At 45.7% G+C, this 11,500-nt stretch overlaps 1 protein-coding gene across 1 annotated transcript; it reads right to left on the bottom strand.

Moving 5' to 3' along the window:
• LOC308587100 (coagulation factor XIII B chain-like) lies at positions 1 to 11,500 on the bottom strand. Its single transcript, XM_081194521.1, has 5 exons — positions 11,299 to 11,500; positions 8,861 to 9,037; positions 4,773 to 4,961; positions 3,051 to 3,227; positions 1 to 302 (listed from the first exon to the last, which is right to left on the bottom strand). The coding sequence occupies exons 1-5, from the start codon at positions 11,357 to 11,359 to the stop codon at positions 109 to 111; spliced, it is 798 nt and encodes a 265-aa protein (XP_081050647.1). The 5' UTR covers positions 11,360 to 11,500; the 3' UTR covers positions 1 to 108.

Genomic DNA, 11,500 nt, shown 5'->3' with positions numbered 1-11,500 from the left:
TGAGGATTTGGAAGAAGTCATCTTCATATATCAGAGTGAGACAGCAAGCAAACTCCTAAAGTATTTTAGATAATTCAGGAGGGATCACCGAGAGTCAAGAGCTCATCATTATCCTGAGATACATGATGGAAGATCCATGTGCCCATCGAGACACTTCCTGATTAAAGGAGCTGAGATGATATACCCTTTCCTGCACAGAAATTCCAATGTACGATTGTGTTGAACCAAATGTGAATGTCTCCGACCTCCAGACAGAAGCAGTTGCTTGGAATCCAGCTGTTTTTTTGTGATCCTGCAGGGTGCTGCAAAGGGTAAAAAAAAAAAAAGCAGTTAGTCTTCCTGGTCTTCCTGGAAGACCAAAACTTCAATAAGGAGTGGGGAAATTTTATAATGTATCTTAAAAACCACTATAAGCAGCTGAAAACATTAGCAGGATTGCAATAACACTTGTATTGTAGCAAGAACTGTGGATACAATGGAGTTATATACAATGGAGAGCCAGTGTGGTGTAGTGGTTAAGAGCGGTAGTCTCATAACCTGGGGAACCGGGTTCGAGTCTCCGCTCCTCCACATGCAGCTGCTGGGTGACCTTGGGCCAGTCACACTTCTCTGAAGTCTCTCAGCCTCACTCACCTCACAGAGTGTTTGTTGTGGGGGAGGAAGGGAAAGGAGAATGTTAGCCGCTTTGAGACTCCTTAGGGTAGTGATAAAGCGGGATATCAAATCCAAACTCTTCTTCTTATTATTATTAAAAAATTTGTTTGTTAAAAAAAAGATGCAGTAGGAAAGGTTTAATAATAGAACCCGTTGAGGGGAAGTTCGGAAGTCCAGAGATTTGGGAGAATCTTGTAATTTTGGACGTGTGCTGTTATGATTGTAAACTTAAATATGTAAAACCAAAGAAAAATTATCACAAAGAAAAAAAATCTGTTAGTTTTATTTCATTAGCAGAGCCTCATAGTAGTTTGTTTAGTGAGAGTGGTGGGTGGCACTGTCGTCTAAACCACAGAGCCTAGGGCTTGCCGATCAAAAGGTCGGCGGTTCAAATCCCCGCAACGGGGTGAGCTCCTGTTGCTCAGTCCCTGCTCCTGCCAACCTAGCAGTTCAAAAGCACGTCAAAGTGCAAGCAGATAAATAGGTACCGCTCTGGTGTGAAGGTAAATGATGTTTCCGTGCACTGCTCTGGTTTCACCAGAAGCGGCTTAGTCATGCTGGCCATATGTCCCAGAAGCTGTACGCCGGCTCCCTCGGCCAGTAAAGCGAGATGGGCGCCACAACCCCAGAGTCGTTCACGACTGGACTTAACTGTCAGGGGTCCTTTACCTTTTTAAAGTACCACACTCGTCCAAATGCAAGACCCCACTGATAGCCTGCACCTGTTAAATCACAGCTTCAGGTTTTATACAAGTCAGGTTTGGGGAGTGGGGAGTGTGGCCTCTATTCAGACCAATATGGTAGCATCTGTGATTCCTTCTTCATTCATTTATTCCCCTTCACAAAAAGGATGGCCAGAGGAAAACAGGCTGCAATTTACCTAGACAAACTGGACTCCATAATTTTTAGCTGTTGCTATAGATGTTGATCCCCTTCATGGATCACTGCCTTGTCATGGTGAAGGGGCCTGAATAACTCAGAGAAGCTATGAGCTACGCCCTGCAAGGCCACCCAAGATGGACAGGTCATAGCCGAGAGTTTAGACTAAATCTTGTCCACCTGGAGAAGGAACTGGCAAACCACTCCAGTATTTTGCCAAGAAAACTCCATGGACATTAAAAAGGAGAAGCTTTGAGAAGAAAGTGAGAGTTTCCAAGGCATGCTCTGGTTCATGGGGTCACAGAGAGTCAAACATGACTAAGACGACTAAACAACAATAGATGTTGATAGTATTTGGGGTAATGACACAACTTATTCCAAATCCTTGGTTAGGGTGAGCAGAGAAAATCCGTATGCTCCTTAACCAACCCATTTGCTCTTCCACTAACTGGGAATCACCCTCTCTTTGTGTATTTAGTTATTTAGTATTTTTTTTTTACACTGCCCACGTAACAATGTTCTCCGGGTGGTTAAAAATGAAAGATTACAAAAATAAAAATGAAGAAACATCCTTATAAAATCAATACAGAATAAAGCCAAAGTGCAAAACTAAATAAGTACATAAAATATATTTGGAGAGTGTCCAAAGTCTTATTTCTCACAAAATTAGATTTTATTATCTTCCTCCTGTTGGAATTCTAAGTAATTCTGGGCAGACAGTGTCTCTGGGTTGCAGAGCCAAACCTGCATGTCTCTCTCATTGCACATCGCACACTATCAGTTGTACATACAGCTGTACATACAGGGGTATGATATTTTAAGATATTTTTGTTGGGATACTGCCAGGGAGATAAAGCCCATCATGGCCCCCTAGCTGGCTGCCGGACGATCCATCGACCTCCCGTAGACACGCAGTATCAGCAATTAGCAACATGAGCTCCAGAACATTCTAGAGCCGATGCACACTCTTTATCAGCAGATAATGCACAGCCAAAAGTTGCACTCAGGAGAGCATTGTTTACGAGTTTTATTCAGCGTTGATCAGAACAAAGAAAGCCATGACTGCCTGCATCAGTGTCTCCGACACACAGAGAGAAACGAAAGCAAAGACACAACAGAAACATCCTGTGAAAACAGGAAATACGCAGACTCTGTGACTCACAGCCTGCTCCCTTTTAAGGTGGAACGGAAATATCCTAACAATTTTTTCCGCCTTTGTGGCACTGTACTCTTAATTATTTGGGGGAGGTTAGCAAGAACCAGTGAGTATCAGTTTGGGATCTTTTATTACAGGGCAAGAATGGCTTTGCAGCTTGAATTGTAAACATAAAATTTTGATAAAGTGTTTGCACAGAGCCTTGTAGAAACCTACCCAAGGCAAAGTCCCTTGAGGAGTGCACTGTGAGGTTTGCTGCTCGGAGTCTCCTCAGAGTTGTGAAACAGCCCTCAGAATTTATCCTAGATTTCATTCTTTCTGACTTAAAGCTTCCTGACAGCATACAGAACATGCCCCTTACCCAGACACTTCAGTGGTTCTGTCCAGTTTTGTCCATTGCATATTATCCATCCAGATCCTTCCATCACATAACCGGGGTTGCACTTGTAAAATGCCCTTATGCTCTCGAATTCCTGAAACTGGGTTCTCACACTTCTTACAGTCTCTGCAAAGTCCACTTCAGGTGGTTCTCCACAAACTGGAATGATATTTAGTGCCAAGATTCCATTATTATTATTATTATTATTATTATTATTATTATTATTATTATTAACAAATTGCATTGCATTTCCAGGATTCCGTCTTTATTACAATTCAACAAGCATGACAGCTTATGGTTTTGTTTTTTACAGAGCCCTCAACAATAGGTTTTGTGCACGTTCCTGGTTACTTTGTTTTGCTCCCCTTGTGAATTGCTATTATTTACCCACCCATCATCCTAATCCATCCCACAGCAGAAGACCTTGCAGACGTACGAGGTGTACTGTGGGCTCATGAACCACTTTTAAGAAAGGACAGAAAATTAAAAGAGTTGTGAGGAAAGGAGACAATAGGGCAGACATATAGTCACAGCTGGGGGAATTATGGGAGAAATGTATGTTGAAAATGCTGTCTATAAGGATAAAAGACAATTATTATAAATTATTTTTGAGATGATATTTAACACCAGTCAGAATAAAACAAATAAACAAGGAATATTCGGTGTTATGTTGGAGGGGATGCCGGGAAACAGGGGATTATGTTCACATGTGGTGGGGGTGTAAATATGTACAAATGTTTTTGGCAAAGGGTGTTTAAGGAGACAGCAGAAATCACTGGGTTAAAGCTGACTGAAAGTCCAGAGATAGCATTATAATCAATTAACGATGAGGTGGAAGGTGCACAGGCTATGATGGACTTGCTCAGAAATTTATTGACAGCTGCACGAATTCTTATAGCTAGAAAGTGGAAGGGGCAAGCAGAATATAAAATGGAAGAATGGCATAAAAAGGGATGGGATATAGCGATGAACGATAAATTAACATGTGCCATTGGGACGTGGGTGGCGCTGTGGGTAAAAGCCTCAGCGCCTAGGGCTTGCCGATCGAAAGGTCGGCGGTTCGAATCCCCGCGGCGGGGTGCGCTCCCGTTGCTCGGTCCCAGCGCCTGCCAACCTAGCAGTTCGAAAGCACCCCTGGGTGCAAGTAGATAAATAGGGACCGCTTACCAGCGGGAAGGTAAACGGCGTTCCGTGTGCTGCGCTGGCTCGCCAGATGCAGCTTTGTCACGCTGGCCACGTGACCCGGAAGTGTCTCCGGACAGCGCTGGCCCACGGCCTATAGAGTGAGATGGGCGCACAAACCCCAGAGTCTGTCAAGACTGGCCCGTAACGGGCAGGGGTACCTTTACCTTTACCTTTAACATGTGCCATTAAGGTAAGACAGGGAATATGCAGAAGAAATGATTTGGGGGAGATATGGAGGGTGTTTGTAGAATTTGTACTGTTAAAACAAAAAAAGGGGTCAAACCACCTCAAGAGGTGCTGAAATTCTGGGAGGTTGGATAGTTACAATGGAATGGTCTCGGTGGTGGGGTGCACATGTTTATTCTTATTTATTTATGATGCTTTTTAAAAGGAGGAGGAGGAGGAGGGACAGACTCTGTGGAAGCAATTGGACAAACTGACTTTCAAGTGTAAAATTGGGATAACCTTGAGTATTTCAATAATCCAAGAGGAATTATCAAGTGTTGAAAGCTCATTGACCTGAGATGCATGATGGCAGATCCATGTGTCCGTCGTTACACTTCATGACTGAAGGAGGCCGGAGGATATATCTTTCCCTGCACAGGAATTCCAGTGTCCCATTGTGTTGAATCACGTGGGAACGCCTTCGGCCACCAAACAGAAGCAGGTGTTTAGCATCCAGCTGCTCTTTTGTGATACTACAGGGTGCTAAAAGAAGACGAAAAAAGGGCAGGTGTTTTTACTGTAGTTAAAGGTAAAGGGACCCCTGACCATTAGGTGCAGTCGTGACCGACTCTGGGATTGCGGCGCTCATCTCGCTTCATTGGCCGAGGGAACCGGCGTACAGCTGTGGCCAGCATGTGGCCAGCATGACTAAGCCGCTTCTGGCAAACCAGAGCAGCGCACGGAAACACTGTTTACCTTACTGCCGGAGCGGCACCTATTTATCTACTTGCACTTTGACATGCTTTTAAACTGCTAGGTTGGCAGGAGCAGGGACTGAGTAACGGGAGCTCACCCCGTCGCAGGGATTCGAACCGCCAACCTTCTGATCGGCAAGTCCTAGGCTCTGTGGTTTAACCCACAGCGCCATCCGTGTCCCTCATTTTACTGTAGTTAGGGTAGCCTAAACTCAGCCTAGGAATTTACAGATGCTCCAGCTTTCATCATATCAATGGGAGAAAACGAATAGGACGTTAAAGGCTTCATTGTGTCTGCATATCCAAATTCACTTATCTTACTCATTTATTTATCTTCTTTATATTTTTACTTTTCTATAGCTGCAGGTTATTAAAATAATCCTGCCAGTGTTTTTATCTGTTTACAATTGATCTGTAAATATTCAATAGACCATTTCCATTCTTTTATAAAAAGTTTGTTATCTTGATTTCTTATTCTTCCGGTAAGTTTCACCATTTCTGCATACAGTGGTACCCCGCAAGACGAATGCCTCGCAAGACGGAAAACCCGCAAGACGAAAGGGTTTTCTGTTTTGGAGGCGCTTCGCAAGACGAATTTCCCTATGGGCTTGCATCGCAAGACGAAAGCCCATAGGGAAATGCTGGCGGTCGGGAGCAAAGACTTTCGCCCACAGCCGGCCTTCAGAAGAGGACCTCTTCTGAAGGCCGGCGGGGGGCAAAAGTCTTTGCTCCCCCCCCCGCCTGCCTTCCCCCCCCCCGCCTGCCCCGGGCGATCTTAAAATGCTGGCGGGCGGGAGCGAAGCGTTCGCTGCCGACCCCCAGCATTTTAAAATCTCCAAGGGACAGCAGAGAAGTCTCTGTCCCAGGGAGATTTTAAAATGCTGGGGGTCGGGAGCGTTCGCTGCCGACCCCCAGCATTTTAAAACGCTGTTCCGAAGCGGGGGGCGGGAACATCTGCCCCAGCCGCCCCACTTCGGAACGATGTTCCGAAGGGGGGAGGGGGGCGGGAACATCTGCCCCATCCGCCCCACTTCGGAACAATGTTCCGAAGGGGGGAGGTGGGGCGGGAACAGCTGCCCCATCCGCCCCACTTCGGAACGATGTTCCGAAGGAGGGAGGGGGGGCGGGAACAGCTGCCCCATCCGCCCCACTTCGGAACGATGTTCCGAAGGGGGGAGGTGGGGCGGGAACAGCTGCCCCATCCGCCCCACTTCGGAACGATGTTCCGAAGGGGGGAGGTGGGGCGGGAAGAGCTGCCCCATCCGCCCCACTTCGGAACGATGTTCCGAAGGGGGGAGGTGGGGCGGGAACAGCTGCCCCATCCGCCCCACTTCGGAACGATGTTCCGAAGGGGGGAGGGGGGGCGGGAACAGCTGCCCCATCCGCCCCACTTCGGAACGATGTTCCGAAGGGGGGAGGTGGGGCGGGAACAGCTGCCCCATCCGCCCCACTTCGGAACGATGTTCCGAAGGAGGGAGGGGGGGCGGGAACAGCTGCCCCATCCGCCCCACTTCGGAACGATGTTCCGAAGGAGGGAGGGGGGGCGGGAACAGCTGCCCCATCCGCCCCACTTCGGAACGATGTTCCGAAGGAGGGAGGGGGGGCGGGAACAGCTGCCCCATCCGCCCCACTTCGGAACGATGTTCCGAAGGAGGGAGGTGGGGCGGGAACAGCTGCCCCATCCGCCCCACTTCGGAACGATGTTCCGAAGGGGGGAGGTGGGGCGGGAACAGCTGCCCCATCCGCCCCACTTCGGAACGATGTTCCGAAGGAGGGAGGGGGGGCGGGAACAGCTGCCCCATCCGCCCCACTTCGGAACGATGTTCCGAAGGAGGGAGGGGGGGCGGGAACAGCTGCCCCATCCGCCCCACTTCGGAACGATGTTCCGAAGGAGGGAGGGGGGGCGGGAACAGCTGCCCCATCCGCCCCACTTCGGAACGATGTTCCGAAGGAGGGAGGGGGGCGGGAACAGCTGCCCCATCCGCCCCACTTCGGAACGATGTTCCGAAGTGGGGAGGGGGGGCGGGAACAGCTGCCCCAGCTGCCGGGCTTCGTAGCGCTGCTGCGAAGCCGGGCGGGGGGTGGGGGTGGGAACACCTTCTGAAGGCGGGCAGGGGGCGAAAGTCTTTGTCCCCCCTGCCTGCCTTCCCAGGGGCTTTTAAAACGCCCCGACAGCGGAGAAGTCCTCCGCTGTCCGGGGCGATTTTAAAATGCCGCCCGCCAGCATTTTAAGATAGCCCCGCACAGCGGAGAAGTCCTCCGCTGTCCCAGGGTTTTTTACAATGCTGGGGGTAGGAAGAAAAGCCCTTGTCCCCCCCCCCCAGCCTTCAGAAGAGGTCTGGGGACAGACTGTCCCCGGACCTGGCCTGAAGGTGGTTTCCCTAGGAACGCATTAATTGATTTTCAATGCATTCCTATGGGAAACCGTGCATCGCAAGACGAAAAACCCGCAAGACGAAGAGAATTGCGGAACGAATTAATTTCGTCTTGCGAGGCACCACTGTATTCCATAAGTTTTTGTATCCATTCTTCCTTTGCTGAGACTTCTTCTTCTTTCCATTTTTGGGCAAGTAACATTCCTGCTGCTGTAGTCTTGTACATAAATAAATTTCTATGCAATTTAGGTAGTTCTATCCCTATAATTCCCAGAATTCTTTTTTGGGGGCCTAATTCTCATTACTCTGTCATATGGAACTTCCTCCCAGCTGACATCAGCCATGTCCATTCGCTATTGTATTGCTGGCACCTAGCAAAGTCCTTTTAATTTCAGCAAGCATTTTAGATACGTTTTTAAATTTTATTTTATGGTTAATTTTTTAATATTTTTTATTAAGAATTTCAACATAACAAATTATCAAAAACATAACATCTTCATTCCCCCCCCCATTTTTCCCTTCCCCCCCTCCCCAAGAAAAACCCTCCCTCCCTCCCCCCAAGACTTCCCTCAGCTCCTCTCTCTGATTTTTCAACACGTGTTATTTTCTGCATATTATAAAATTGTAAAGATCCTTAAATTATCTATCTATTATGTTAATAATAATAAATTTGTGTGTGTTTATTCAAAACCTGTCAAGGAGTCCAGTTCATTTTGTTGTTTTTTTAAGTAATTTGTAAAAAGTTCCCATTCTTCTTTAAAGCCAGTTGTCCTTGTCTCGCAGTTTGTATGTCAATTTCTCCAGTTCCACATAATCCATCAATTTCTCTTGCCACTGTTCTTTTGTCGGGATTTCCTCATTCTTCCATCCTTGTGCTATTAAGACTCTTGCCGCCATTGTCGCATACATAAATAAGTTCTTGATTTTCCTTGGCAGGTCTTTTTCTACAATCCCTAACAGAAATGCTTCTGGGTTTTTTTACAAAATTTTATGGTTTATTTTGACTGCTTTTCTCCCCTTTTCATAGGAGCCAACTCTGAGGGGGCATTTCCATTCAAATGGGGGGGGTGTGCCGTGAATTGTGATCGATTATGCGGGGCAGGGCTTACCTGCCCCCACCCAAAATATTTTATTCAAGTTGGCACCCTTCTTCTTTTTATCCTTTTAAAAATCTTCCTCTATACCAGAATGCCAGATGAAGAGAGAACTTTTGAGAACAGTTGGCAACTCTGGCTCATTACACATCAGACTTGTGTGAGTCATCCCTTAGAAATTATCCTAATAAACAAGCTAACAGAATATGATCTCTTACCCAAACATTTTGGTGGTGTTGTCCACTTTTGTCCATCGCATGTTGTCCACTTGGGCCCCTCCAATACGTATCCCGGGCTACACGTGTACTGTACTCTTGCATTCTCAAATTCCCGAAATTTAGTTCTCTCACCTCTTACCGTCTCCCCAAAGTCAACTTCAGGTGGTTTTTCACACACTGGAATGATATTTAGCATTAATAATCTGAAGAAGGAAGACAGACGTGCCTGGCGCGCTCTGGTCCATGGGGTCACGAAGAGTCGGACACGACTAAATGACTAAACAACAACAACAATCTGAAGAAGAGATTTGACAATAATTTATATATCATATTTAATTCCGTTTCCGGGATTATTGCCATTTGATAAGCATGGCAGTTTTTACAGAGGTTTTGTCAACGGATTTTGTTGGCAATCCTGGTTATCTAGTATTCTTTGTATTACTCTCCTTGTAAAGCTGTTCTTTTTCCTTGCCAGTTGTGTAAAAGAGGCTGTGAATTTCCTTCACTGAAGGCTGATGATGATGATGGTGTATTTATACCTCACTCATCGGAATGGGTTTCCCTAGCCACTCTGGGTGGCTTCCAACAAAATATTAAAAATACAATGAAACATCAAACATTAAAAACTTCCATAAACAGGGCTGCCTTCAGATGTCTTCTAAAAGTCAGATAGTTATTTAAATAAATGCAGGAGGGCATGAAGCTCTGGTGTCTTCTTGTTTCAGCCCTAAGCTACTGCTTCTGAGCAACATAGCGTAGAAGGATGAAGATGGATGTTATGGGTTTTTTGAGGATGATGTTCCTATACTGACACCACCATTTAATTCAAGTCAATACAAAGGGAAAATCCATATTTATCATGGCCATATTTATCATCCATATTTAGTCGTGGCCAGCATGACTAAACCGCTTCCGGTATAATTTATTGTTGGAATGGCATACAAAGGATAAACAAGTTAAATCAGTGATGATAGATTGGGCAAGAGATGTGGGACATAATATAATGTTTAAAGACTGGGAAAGATTGTGGAAGAAAGGGGTCAAGTTCACTGCATGTAAGGAAAATATAGTGAAAATGATGTACAGATGGTATTTGACTCCTGTAAAATTAGCCAAGATATACCATAACAGTGATAATTTATGTTGGAAATGTAAAGAAAAATATGGTACCTTTTATCATATGTGGTGGACCTGCCCCAAAGTGAAAGACTTCTGGGAGAAGATTTATAATGAATTGAAGAAAATGTTGAAATATACATTTCTTAAGAAACCAGAGACATTTCTTCTTGGAATAACAGGTTTGGAATTGCCCAAGAAAGATGTTAAATTGTTTTTGTATGCCACAACTGCAGCAAGAATTTTGTTAGTGAAGAATTGGAAAACACAAGAAGTACCAACAGTGGAAGATTGGTAGATGAAGATGATGGATTTTTCAGAGCTAACCGACCTGACTGGAAGAGTCCGCGATCAGAAGGAGGAGGAGTACCAGGAGGAATGGATGAAATTTAAAGCCTACTTAGTTAAATATGTTAAGTTAACTTAATTGGAAAAGCTTGCAAATATCAGATAGGCTTAGGATTTAAATATGTAATGTGATGAATTAATATGTTTAATGCCAAATTTGAAAGAAAGAAAGATGTTAAGTGATTAAGTTAATTTTATAAGAATATTGGTTTTGGAAAACTGTTAAAATGATATACATTGAAATTCAACCAGGGGGATATGAGGAAGTCACTTAACAATGCTACTAAGATTGGTTTAAATATGGATGAGATTTATGTTTGTTTGTCTATTTGTTTGTTTAATTTTATTTTATTTTTGGAAAATTAATTTTAAAAATTGGGGGGGGGGGGGATAGACCGCTTCCAGCACAACGGAACACTGTAATGGAAACCAAAACACATGGAAATGCCATTTACCTTCCAGCCACAGCGGTACCTATTTATCTACTTTGTTGGCAGAAGCTGGGACAGAGCAACAGGAGCTCACCCCGTCACGAGGATTTGAACCGCCGACCTTCTGATAGGCAAGCCCAAGAGACTCAGTAGCTTAGACCTGAGCGCCACCTGTTCCCCTTCATATTTACCACTTTCGGTCAGCTCTACCGTTAGGCATTAAGACAACCGTCTCATGCAGCAGGTGCCAGGGGCGGCAGCAGCCCCTGCTTGTTCCTCCATCCCCAGTCCCCTCCAGTGACAACATGGCCTTGCTTGGGCACCCTCCCTCTATCTGATCAGGTGACCAGTCAGCTTTTGTACATGGAATGGAAATGAAGCACCATACTGCCCATTGCTTCAGGCAACAAAATGTCTTGGACCAGCCCTGATGATCACCAGCCCACCCTCTGCACTCTTCACCAGTTAACCCTTTTGATACCAAGCAGAATGGCCACCTCCTTTCCCCCTGGTTAAAACTGCCTTTTTATCTGAACAACTTACCATTTGGGGAAGTACAGCCTGTCCACAGAAGCAATAGAACTATGCACCTCAGCCGGTTCATCTCAGGACCTCAGGCAATTTTCATTTGATCTGCTGCGTTCAGTCTAGCTCCGAAATGCTCAGAGGAGGCCAAACAAGAGTCCAAGGCCTGAGATCAACTCCCCCTGTTGTAGTTAATGGTTTGCCACAACACTGAGATATG

This window comes from Podarcis bocagei (genome assembly GCF_964188305.1).
Source record: "Podarcis bocagei genome assembly, chromosome: 5".
In the NCBI taxonomy this organism is placed as follows: domain Eukaryota; kingdom Metazoa; phylum Chordata; class Lepidosauria; order Squamata; family Lacertidae; genus Podarcis; species Podarcis bocagei.
Note: the sequence above shows the minus strand (reverse complement) of the source record. Positions and strands in the feature narration are given on the sequence as shown.